The sequence below is a fragment of the Macaca thibetana genome, chromosome 20, assembly GCF_024542745.1.
Source record: "Macaca thibetana thibetana isolate TM-01 chromosome 20, ASM2454274v1, whole genome shotgun sequence".
In the NCBI taxonomy this organism is placed as follows: domain Eukaryota; kingdom Metazoa; phylum Chordata; class Mammalia; order Primates; family Cercopithecidae; genus Macaca; species Macaca thibetana.
Window position 1 is genome coordinate 48,603,130 of NC_065597.1, and position 12,135 is coordinate 48,615,264.

Here is a 12,135-nt window from a genome sequence, read left to right on the forward strand (position 1 = left end):
GTGGTGGCATGCGCCTATAGTCTAAGCTACTCAGGAGGCTGAGGCAGGAGGATCACTTGAGCCCAGCAGTTTGAGGCTGCAGTGAGCCATAATCATGCCACTGCACTCCAGCCTGGACGACAGAGTGAGACCCTGTCTTAATCAATCAATCAATCAATCACACAATGGAAAACAGCAGTAATCTGATATAAGAGAAACGTGGAAGATACCACTTTAACCAATGGGACAGACAGCATCCTATGCCGCCTAATATGATCCACCAGATATATCTCTTCTGTGCCAAAGTGTAAAGCCTGAATCCTCCTAGTGAGGAAATGTCAGATAGTTAGTACCAATGTTGGAGCTCCCCCCCAAATAAACACAGCCTCTGGGCACAGTCAGACTTGAGAACCAGTGTGTTCTCAAAGGAGAGGAATGTGATGTTCAAGTTCCTAAAGTTACTGCAGTTTCACTGTAGAGATTCAGGGAAACAATGTTTTTAGATCATTTTATTTTTTATTTTAGTTTTTTTTTTTGAGGCAGAGCCTCCCTCTGTTGCCCAGGCTGGAGTACAGTGGCACGATCTTAGCTCACTGCAACCTCCACCTCTTGGATTCAAGGGATTCTCCTGCCTCAGCCTCCCAAGTAGCGTGCGCCACCACACCTGGCTAATTTTTGTATTTTTAGTAAAGATGGGGTTTCGCTATGCTGGCCAGGCTCGTCTCAAACCCCCAACCTCAGGTGATCCACCCACTCGGGATTGCAGGCATGAGCTACCGTGCCCACCCGGCCTTAAGATCATTTTAAAAGCAGCAGTTTTCTGGAAGTGAAACTTCTCCATCTTAGAACCATAAAACCTTTAGGTCATGTGAGCATGACTTCCCAGCCAAGCTTACAGACACATGCCACCACGCTCAGCTAATTAAAACATTTTTTTGTAGAGACGAAGTCTCACTTTGTTGCCCAGGCTGGTCTCAAACACCTGGGTTCAAGTTATCCTCTAACCTCGGCCTCCCAATCACCTCTGTAATGCTTTGATTATAGATCTGAGCTACCCAGCCCCTGATATCCCTATTTTAATGACTCTGCCAAGGTCACAGAACCAGTAAATGGCAGTGTTGATTCACGCCTTGCTGCCTTCTGTAAAGGCGTTAGCAGCAGAGGTAACTGGAAGAGTGGGCCTAGCAGTGGGACAGGAAATGCCGGACCCAAGGGAGAGGCCGGGAGTAGCAATCAGCTTATCCATGGGAGGAAGGCAGGCTGGGGACTTGGTCCAAATGTGCCTGCAGCCTAGCCCTGAGGCAAGGAGGGAGCGGCGGGGGAGTGGGAGCACAGTACTCACTTGCACTCAGCCTCTGCATCGGCCTTGGCGGTTGTGTAAAGGCCACGCAGCTTTGTCCGGTAATAGGGAGAAACTGCAGAGGAAACATAGGGATTAGGATGCAGGGCCAGGGCAGGCACAGTAGCATGGCACTGCTTCCATGCACTGGAATCACACTCGTGGAGGCACAGAGAGGCCGTAGCTTCAGTCAGAGCTCTGCTGGCTCAGGAGTGCTCCCCAGACGGATACCCCCAGGCTCCACGAATCCACATTTCTATATGGTACAAATGCCATCCCTACATCTGCGAGAGGACTGTCTTACCTTTTCCCCATCATGACACGCACAGAAGATGATTTGTCAGGACCCAGGAAAACACAATTCTCAGAGTTACCCAGAGTAAGAAAGCTCCAGCCCCAGAATCTGACCACCTGAGGGCCTCAGGGCATATGCAGGGGCCGCCTGGGAACAAAGCTCCTTTCTAGAAAACACCAGCTAACTGGGGTGCTTCTGTGTTCTCAGGGCAAGGTTCCCTAGATACAGCCTCATTTCAGTGCCTTTCGAATCCTCCGAGTGGAGGGATTTTAGCTCTTCAGGTCACCCAGATTAACGGAAAGCTGTCCCCCCTGCTGCATTTTGGAATATGCAGATACATGCACATCTATTTTGAATACAATGACCACCTCAGTCCCAGTCCTGGCCATACCCACCCCAGCCCCATCTCATCCCCTTTCTCTCCTGAGCCCAGGTACTCACTCTTGTTTTCTGTCTGCATCCGTTCATGGGTCTTCTGGATGTTCACTAAGTTGTGTTCGCTCCGCGAACGCTCTTCCTGTAAGGAAAAGAGCGGCAGGACATGACGGTGGCCCTTTGTGCTGCTGTGGCACCCTGCGAGCCAGGCCAGAGTCCCCATCCCCAAAACATAGCCCTCATTTTCTTTTTTTTTTTTTTTTTTTTGAGATGGAGTCTTGCTCTGTTGCCTAGGCTGGAGTGCAGTGGCGTGATCTCGGCTCACTGCAACCTCTGGCTCCCAGGTTCAAGCAATTCTCTGCCTCAGCCTCCCGAGTAGCTGGGATTACAGGCACGCAGCACCACACCTGGCTAACTTTTTTTTATTTTTTTTTTTGAGACGGAGTCTCGCTCTGTCGCCCAGGCTGGAGTGCAGTGGCACAATCTCGGCTCACTGCAAGCTCTGCCCCCCGGGTTCACGCCATTCTCCTACCTCAGCCTCCTGAGTAGCTGGGACTACAGGCGCCCGCCACAATGCCTGGCTAATTTTTTGTATTTTTAGTAGAGAGAGGTTTCACCATGTTAGCCAGGATGGTCTCGATCTCCTGACCTCGTGATCTGCCCACCTTGCCTCCCAAAGTGCTAGGATTACAGACATGAGACACCGCACCTGGCCTAATTTTTTGTATTTTTAGTAGAGACAGGGTTTCACCATCTTGGCCAGGCTGGTCTTGAACTCCTGACCTCGTGATCCACCTGCCTCGGTTTCCCAAAGTGCTGGGATTACAGGCAAGGGTGCCCAGCCATGGACCTGATTTTCTAAATCCAAATTCAGGAGTTCAAGATGATTTTCTCCTTTGACTAATGCAAAAGCATTACAAAAGACATTAAAGGGCCTGGTGCAGTGGCTCAAGCCTGTAATCCCAGCACTTTGGGAGGCCAAGGTGGGCAAATCACTTGAAGTCAGGAGTTCAAGACCAGCCTGGCCAACATGGTGAAATCCCGCGTCTACTAAAAATACAAAAATTAGCCGGGCATTGTAGCATGTGCGTATAGTCCCAGCTACTCTGGAGGTTGAGGTGGGAGAATTGCTTGAATGTGGGAGGTGGAGGTGGGAGAATTGCTTGAATCTGGGAGGTGGAGGTTGCAGTGAGCTGAGATTGTGTCACTGCACTCCAGCCTGGGTGACAGAGTGAGACTCTGTTTTTTTTTTTTTAAAAAAAAAGAGGGCATTAAAGTTAAATCATAAGTGATATCTTTAACAATAGTCCTTTATCAAAGAGACAAAATCAATCTATACAGTCAATGCAATCCCCATCAAAATTCTAGCTGACTTCTTTGCAGAAATTGACAAGTTCATCCAAACATTCATATGGAAATTCATGGGACCCAGATTATCCCCAATCTTGGGGAAAAAAAAAAAAAAAAAGTTGGAGAACTCACATTTCCCAGTTTCAAAATTTACTATGAAGCTATGGTAATCACGATGGTGTGGTACTGGCATATAGATCAACAGAACAGAATCCGGAGTCCAGAAATTGACACATACAGGTAGGATCAACTGATGTGGGGAAGAAGGAGTGGGGAAGAACACTGGTGCAATTCCTCCCATATCAGTGGTCCTGGGAGCAGAGCTGTGACTGAAGATGCTGGAAACTGAAGATGACATGGTTCCTAAGCAAGAAATTATGACTATGCTTTTTAGCCTTCGTGTGAGAATTTTTAAGTGCCTGATGGGTGGGTTGTGCCTTCACCACAATCTGCAAAATGAGGTTAACAGTGAACATAGCTGCCTAGTGCTCCAGAAGGCTGATAGTCTATACCTGTGTGGCCCCACCCCATACAAATGGGAATGGATTGGGGTCAGCGGGGACACGTGCTAGACTGCTGCCACTGCAATCTGGACCAGGTACAGTGGCCAAAGCTAACATCCCTTCCAAAGGTGGAAAAGTTTGGGTGAAAACCAATCACAAATGGAGAGGAGAAATAGTAGCCAAGTTAACAGAACAAATTAAATGGGTTATGCGATGAGGGAAATCCACTGTATTCATACCTTAAGAGAGGCTCAGAGAGAGGTCAGTTACACCGGGTGCCTGAAAGGGTGAAGCCCTGTGTCTGTCAGGACCACACCTGCTTTTGGAAGCTGATGGGTGAGATGGGAATCTGGGAACTCGGCGGCAGCTGTCTGAGGGACACCCTGGTTGTATGGGATGATGATAAACTGGTCTGTGGATGACTGAATGGAATGCGAAATCTGCCAGTATCTTTTTTTTTCCTTTATTTATTTATTTTTTTGAGATGGAGTTTCACTCTTGTCGCCCAGACTGGAGTGCAGTGGTGCGATCTTGGCTCACTGCAACCTCCGCCTCCCAGGTTCAAGTGATTCTCCTGCCTCAGCCTCCCTAGTAGCTGGGATTACAAGCGTATACCACCACATCCAGCTAATTTTTAGTAGAGATGGAGTTTTGCCATGTTCACCAGGCTGGTCTCGAACTCCTGACCTCAGGTGATCCACCCGCGTCAGCTTCCCAACATGCTGGGATTACAGGCATGAGCTACCACGCGCGGCCCTTTTTTCCTTTATTTTACAATTCATTTTATTAATAAACTCTTCCTTAGAGCAGTTTTGGTTTACAGAAAAGCTGAGCTGATGGCACAGAGCTCCTGTATGTATACCTGCTCTGCCCTATACAGTCTCCCCTATTGTTAACATCTTGCATTAGTGTGGTGTGTTTGCTACAACTTATGAGCTGATACTGTTAGATAATTAACTACATCCATCCCCATGATGGTTAACTCCATGTGTTCTGTAGTTCTACGGGTTTGGACAACGCATCATGTTGCGTGCCCACCATCACGGTACCATGCAGAAGAGTTCCACCCCCTAAAATCCTCTGTGCCCCAACTATCCGTCCCTTTCATCCTGTCTCTCCCAAGGCCCTGGCTATTGCTCATCCTTTCACTCTCTCTAGTTTTGCTTTTTGTTTACAGTCGGAATAGACAGCACGTAACCTTTCAGACGGGCATCTTTCACTTAGCAATGAGTGCTGGCATCTTCTGACTTTTACTCTCCAGGTTACGCCTAAAAATGGTATCTTTTGGGAAGGAATTTCTGGGATCTACTCCTTCCTGGCTGTGTGGTGCACAACTGCCAGCAAGCTGATCCCTGTGTAGCTATAAACCCTGATTATCGTGGGCAAAATATGGTGGGGCATGCCGAGAGCCCAAGTGAGGTATAGGCACCAATACACATCTCCCTTGTATCTGTGAAAGAAAAGATATCAAATAGGGGGAAAATGGCTGTTTTTTGTTTTTGAGACAGAGTCTTGCTTTGTCGACCAGGCTGGAGTGCAGTGGTGCTATTGCAACTTCCACCTCCCAGGTTCAAGTGATTCTCCTGCCTTAGCCTTCTGAGTAGCTGGGATTATAGGCATCCGCCACCACGTCTACATAATTTTTGTATTTTTAGTAGAGACAGCCAACATGGCAAAACCCCATCTCTACTGAAAATACAAAAACAATTAGCCGGACATGGTGGTGTGTGCCTATGATCCCAGCTACTAGGGAGACTGAGGCAGGAGAATCGCTTGAACCCAGGAGGCAGAGCTTGCAGTGAGCCGAGCTCACACCACTGCACTCCAACTTAGATGACACAGTGAGACTCCGTTTCAAAAAAGAAAAAGAGTGGGCCGGGCGCGGTGGCTCAAGCCTGTAATCCCAGCACTTTGGGAGGCCGAGACAGGCGGATCACGAGGTTAGGAGATCGAGAGACGATCCCGGCTAACACGGTGAAACCCCGTCTCTACTAAAAAAATACAAAAAAATAGCCGGGCGAGGTGGCGGGCGCCTGTAGTCCCAGCTACTCGGGAGGCTGAGGCAGGAGAATGGCGTAAACCCGGGAGGCGGAGCTTGCAGTGAGCTGAGATCCGGCCACTGCACTCCAACCTGGGTGACAGAGCAAGACTCCGTCTCAAAAAAAAAAAAAAAAAAAAAAAAAAAAAAAGAAAAAGAGTGTTTTTGTTTGCCTGAATTAATAGGGTGTAAGGTAAGGAAAGATATGGGGCATTTTTGTTGGGTGCCAAAAATGTTCTGAAATTGATTGTGGTAATGGTTGCACAACTTTGTGAGTTGCGAAAAACCACTGGATTATACACTTTCAATGGATGCATTGTATGGCATGTGAATTCTATCTCAGGATAGCTGTCAAACAAAATGAATCATGAAATCCTGTACATGTGGAAAATCCAACAGGAATGGTAGCCATACCCCAAATTCCCTTCCTCTCACCTTTGTTACATCATTTTGGTTCCTGCGTGTCCAATCTCTCTGAACACAAACACCACCCCCACTTCACAGCTCAGCATCAAAGCCTGTGTTCCCATCTGGAAATGGAGAGTGGTGACTTTTTACCTGGGTTTGCTTGATCAGCTGATGGAGCTCCGTGAGAAGTTCTGCAATGCGGGAATCGGCAGACACGAGGGCCATTGTCTACAGGGGCGCCTGGTGGGGGAGTGAGGACAGAAGAAAACTCTGTTAGTGGCTGCTGTGGGCTGAACTGTACCTCCTCTAACGATACATTAGGTCTGGAGGCTAACATTGTAATCCCAGCACTTTGGGAGGCCAACGTGGGAGGATTGCTTAAGGCCAGGAGTTTGAGACCAGCCTGGGCAACACAGTGAGATCCCGTTTTTTTAAAAAAAAATTAGGCCGGGCGCGGTGGCTCAAGCCTGTAATCCCAGCACTTTGGGAGGCCGAGACGGGCGGATCACGAGGTCAGGAGATCGAGACCATCCTGGCTAACACGGTGAAACCCCGTCTCTACTAAAAATACAAAAAAAATTAGCCGGGCAAGGTGGCGGGCGCCTGTAATCCCAGCTACTCGGGAGGCTGAGGCAGGAGAATGGCGTGAACCTGGGAGGCAGAGCTTGCAGTGAGCTGAGATCCGGCCACTGCACTCCAGCCTGGGCAACAGAGCGAGACTCCGTCTCAAAAAAAAAAAAAAAAAAAAAAAAAAATTAAAAACTTGCCCCAGCATAGTGGCACATATCTGTAGTCCCAGCTATTCGAGAAGCTGAGGTGAGTGGATCACTGGGGCCTAGGGGGTCGAGGCTGCAGTGAGCTATGATTGCGCCATTGCACTCCAGCCTATACGACATGACACCCTATCTCTTTAAAAGATAATAATAATAAAAAGATACATTGTAGTCCTAACTGGGGTACCTGTAATGTAACCTTGTTTGGAATTAGGATCTTTGCAGAAGTATTTAAGATATCACTAAGATGAGGTCATAGTGGAATAGGGTGTGCCCTTAATCCAGACACACAGCCAGGTGCAGATAGAAGCAGAGACTGAACTTGGACAGCTGCAAGCCAAGGGATGCCAAGGACTGCCAGCAGCCACCCAACCAGCCGGGAGAGATGCAGGGAGTAACAGCCCTTTCTAAGCCTCCAAGAAGCAACCAATCCCTTGTCTTTGCAACCAAGCTGACATCTTGATTTTGGAATTATGGCCCCTAGAACTGTGATGGAATAAATTTCTCTTGTCTTAAGCCACCCAATTTGCAGTAACTTGTTATGGCAGCCATAAGAAATGAATACAGTGGCAAGCTATCCTCAGATTCTCCTCTACCCTAATGATATGTTTGAATGTCATATGTTTGACCAAGTCAAGGAGTCAAGGAGTCAATATTAAGTGCCTTAAAAAGACAGCATACTGTTGGCCCCTGCTCTGCTGCCAATATCCTGACAAATGATTCAAACATTTCTGGTATCCATATTTTAATCCGTAAAATGGGAATCATCTCTGCTATATTTTGGGAGATTCAAATAAGATTTTATATGAAGACACTTTCCAAGTCATAAAACACTGTTACTTTCTTATAGTGGGAAGAGAATTTTTTTTTTTTTTTTTTTGAGACAGAGTCTTGCCCTGTCACCCAGGCTGGAGTGCAGTGGTGCGATCTTGGCTCACTGCAATCTCTGCCTCCCTGGTTCAAGCAATTCTCCTGCCTCAGTCTCCTGAGTAGCTGAGACTACAGGCGTGTGTCACTACATCTGGCTAATTTTTGTATTTTTAGTAGAGATGGGGTTTCACCATGTTGGCCAGGCTGGTCTCAAACTCCTGACCTCAGGTGATCCGCCTGCCTCGGTCTCCCAAAGTGCTGGGATTACAGGCATGAGCCACCACGCCAAGCAAGCATGGGAAGAGAAATTAACTACTGTAAAATATCTCAATCAAGATTAATGTACTCTGATGAAAATAAAATGCTTCTGTACAATAAAAGATAATTAGGGCCGGGTGTGGTGACTCATGCCTGTAATACCAGCACTTTGGGAGGCCGAGGCAGGCAGATCACGAGGTCAAGAGATCAAGACCATCCTGGCCAACATGGTGAAACCCTGTCTCTACTAAAAATACAAAAATTAGCTGAGCGTGGTGGTGGTCGCCTGTAGTCCCAGTTACTCAGGAGGCTGAGGCAGGAGAATCACTTGAACCTGGGAGGTGGAGGATGCAGTGGGCCGAGATCACACCACTGCACTCCAGCCTGGAGACAGAGCCAAGACTCCGTCTCAAAAAAAAAAAAAAAAAAAAAAAAAAAAGAAAAAGAAAAGATAATTAGAACAAGAGTAAAAAGACAACCAAAAATAATCAAAAGTGTAAGTTATAACTAGGTGAAAATAGACATATGCCTAAAGATAAAGGTATATTTGATAAAATAAGAGGAGATATTTTTAGGGTGCTAAAATTTTGTACAATAGCCTGCATCTTACAAAGTTTGTTCAGGCTGGGTGCAGTGACTCACACCTGTAATCCCAGCACTTTAGGAGGTGAAGGTAGGAGGATGGTTCGAGTCCAGGAGCTTGAGATAAGCCTGGACAATATAGCAAGACCTTGTCTCTATTTTTATTTTTTATTTATTTTTTGAGATGGAGTCTTGCTCTGTCGCCCAGGCTAGAGTGCAGTGGCACAATCTCTGCTCACTGCACGCTCTGCCTCCTGGGTTCAAGCAATCCTCCTGCCTCAGCCTCCAGAGTAGCTGGGATTACAGGTACCTGCCACCTCACCTGGCTAATATTTTGTATTTTTAGTAGAGACGGGGTTTCACCATCTTGGCCAGGCTGGTCTCGAACTCCTGACCTTGTAATCCACCCGCCTCAACCTCTATTTTTTTTTTTTTTTAAATAGTTGTTCAACTAACACATCCTCCTACTCAGAGATCAGATTCACACTGAATGGAGCAAACTCTTCCCCGCACTTAATGAACTGTGAACCTCTCTCCATGTATTTATTCGTATCTTCTTACAGGCTCTGTTGCTGTTATTTAAAAGTATAATAGGCCGGGCGCGGTGGCTCACGCCTGTAATCCCAGCACTTTGGGAGGCCGAGGCGGGCGGATCACAAGGTCAGGAGATCGAGACCACGGTGAAACCCTGTCTCTACTAAAAATACAAAAAATTAGCCGGGCGCGGTTGTGGGAGCCTGTAGTCCCAGCTACTCGGGAGGCTGAGGCAGGAGAATGGCGTGAACCCGGGAGGCGGAGCTTGCAGTGAGCCGAGATCGCGCCACTGCACTCCAGCCTGGGCTGGGCGACAGAGCGAGACTCCGTCTCAAAAAAAAAAAAAATAAAAAAAAATAAAAGTATAATAACATACAAACTAGGAATAGAGGGGAACCTCTTCAACCTGATGAACGGCATCTATGAAAAACCCGCAACGAATATCAGACTTAAAGGTGAAAGACTAAAAGCTTTCCCCTCAATCAGGAACAAGATGGGCATGGGCCCTTGTCATTTCTAGTCAACATTGTTCTGGAGGCTCTTGCCAGGGCAATGAGGCAATAAGATGAAATAAAAGGCATCTAGACTGGAAAGGAAGAAGGACAACTATTTCCATTTGCAGATGACATGACCTTGTATATAGAAAACCCTAAGAAATCCACTAAACAACTATTAGGACTAAGAACAAGGTTAGAACTCACAGCAAAGTTGCAGACACAAGATCAATAAACAAAAATCAATTGTGGCCAGGCCCCAGAGGCTCACGCCTGTAATCCCAGCACTTTGGGAGGCTGAGGCGGGAGGATCACTTGCAGCCAGGGGTCCAGACGAGCCTGAGCCCCCCTCCACTTTATATATTTTTTAACTTAAAAAAAAGAAAGCTACAGTAATCAAGATGGTGTGGTACCGGCATAAGCAAAGACATCTAGTTCAATGGAATAGAACTGAGAGACCAGAAATGGCTGACCAATTTTCAACAAGGGCATCAAGACAAATTAGTGGGGAAAGAATAATCTTTTCAACAAATGGTACTGGGACAACTGAATATCCACATGTAAAAGAATGAATCTGGTTCCCTACCTCAGCCCACATACAAAAATGATCTGAATAGATAGTTCTCCAAGGAAGACATATAAATGACCACCAAGCACATGACAAGATGCTCCGTATCATTAGCCATTGGGAAATGCAAGTCAAAACCACTGAAGACACCACTTCACACCTATGATAAAAAAGAGACAAGAGTTGGGAAGGAGGTAGAGAAACTGTACGAATGCATATAGTGTGATATTATCCATACAGTGGAATATTACTTGACAGTAGAAAGAAATGAAGTACTGAGACACGCTATGACATGGATGAACCCTGAAAACATTATGCTAAGTGAAAGAAGCCGCAGTCATGGAAGACCACATATTGTGTTTCCATTTACATGAAATATGCAGAATAGCCAAATCCATAGAAAGCTGGGTGGGGAAGGGTTGGGAGAGAAAGGACGGTGACTATTAATGAATATGGGTTTTTGTCTTGTTTTGTTTTGTTTTTTTCGCCAGGTGATGAAAATGTTCTAAAATTGTGCTGATGGTTGCACAACTCTGAATATACTAAAAACCAATGAGTTGCACATTTTAAATACATGGTACACGGCCACCCCACTCCCAGGCAAATATTAATTTACTTTCTGTCTCTTTAGATTTATGTAGTCTACACTTTTTTTTTTTTTTTAATGAGACGGAGTCTCACTCTGTCACTGAGGCTGGAGTGCAATGGTACGATGTTGGCTCACAGCAACCTCTGCCTCCCGGGTTCAAGTGTTTCTCCTGCCTCCCAATAGCTGGGACTATAAGCGCCCGCCACCACGCCTGGCTAATTTCTGTATTTTTAGTAGAGACGGGGTTTCGTCATGTTAGCCAGGCTGGTCTCGAACAACTGACCTTAGGTGATACGCCTGACCTTGGGTGATCCACCTGCCTCGGCCTCCCAAAGTGCTGGGATTACAGGCGCGAGCCACCATGCCAGGCCTGCACTTTCTTTTTATTGCTAAATAACATTCCATTGTTTTGCTATATCACATTTTACATGTCAATTCATGAGCTGATGGACATTGGGTTACATCCATTTTTTTTGGCTATTATGAATAATGCTGCTATAAGCGTTGTATACAAGTTTTTGTGTGGGCATGTTTTCTTTTTGTTTTTCTTTCTTGAGACAGAGTCTCGCTCTGTTGCCCAGCCTGGAGTGCAGTGGCGTGATCTCTGCTCACTGAAATCTATGCTTCTCTCGTTCAAGCAATTCTCCTGCCTCAGCCTCCCAAGTAGCTGGGATTACAGGCACCTACCACCAAATCCGGCTACTTTTTGTATTTTTAGTAGAGACGGGGTTTCACCATGTTGGCCAGGCTGGTCTCAAACTCCTGACCTTAGGTGATCCACCTGCCTCGGCCTCCCAAAGTGCTGGGATTACATGCGTGAGCCACCGCGCCTGGCCTTTCTTTTTTAACTTTAATTTTAGGTTTTGGGCTGGGCACGGTGGCTCACACCTATAATCCCAGCACTTTGGGAGGCCGAGGCAGGCAGATCACAAGGTCAAGAGATTGAGACCATCCTGGCTAACACGGTGAAACCCCATCTCTACTAAAAACACACACAAAAAAATTAGCCAGGTGTGGTGTTGGGCACCTGTAGTCCCAGCTACTCGGGAGGCTGAGGCAGGAGAAAGGCGTGAACCCGGGAGGGGGAGCTTGCAGTGAACCGAGACTGCGCCACTGCTCTCCAGCCTGGGTGACAGAGTGAGACTCCCTCTCAAAAACAAAAACAAAAAAACAAAAAAAA

The 12,135-nt window shown here is 46.7% G+C and overlaps 3 protein-coding genes across 4 annotated transcripts in view; 1 reads left to right on the forward strand and 2 right to left on the reverse strand.

Annotated features, from left to right (window-relative positions):
• LOC126944476 (bolA-like protein 2) overlaps positions 1-12,135 on the reverse strand; it is a 146,888-nt gene that overhangs the window by 58,954 nt on the left and 75,799 nt on the right. The gene's annotated exons all lie outside the window — the stretch shown is intronic.
• The window catches only part of NUPR1 (nuclear protein 1, transcriptional regulator), a 66,836-nt gene that overhangs the window by 11,969 nt on the left and 42,732 nt on the right, over positions 1-12,135 (forward strand). The gene's annotated exons all lie outside the window — the stretch shown is intronic.
• Positions 1-12,135, reverse strand: part of LOC126944467 (SAGA-associated factor 29) — a 40,753-nt gene that overhangs the window by 5,069 nt on the left and 23,549 nt on the right. For both annotated transcript variants that reach the window (XM_050773996.1, XM_050773997.1), the window contains exons 2-4: positions 6,438-6,527; positions 2,055-2,130; positions 1,322-1,394 (exon numbers count right to left, since the gene is read on the reverse strand). In XM_050773996.1, coding sequence (XP_050629953.1) covers positions 1,322-1,394; positions 2,055-2,130; positions 6,438-6,512 — 224 coding nt within the window. In that variant the 5' untranslated portion in view covers positions 6,513-6,527. The remainder of the gene's footprint in view (positions 1-1,321; positions 1,395-2,054; positions 2,131-6,437; positions 6,528-12,135) is intronic.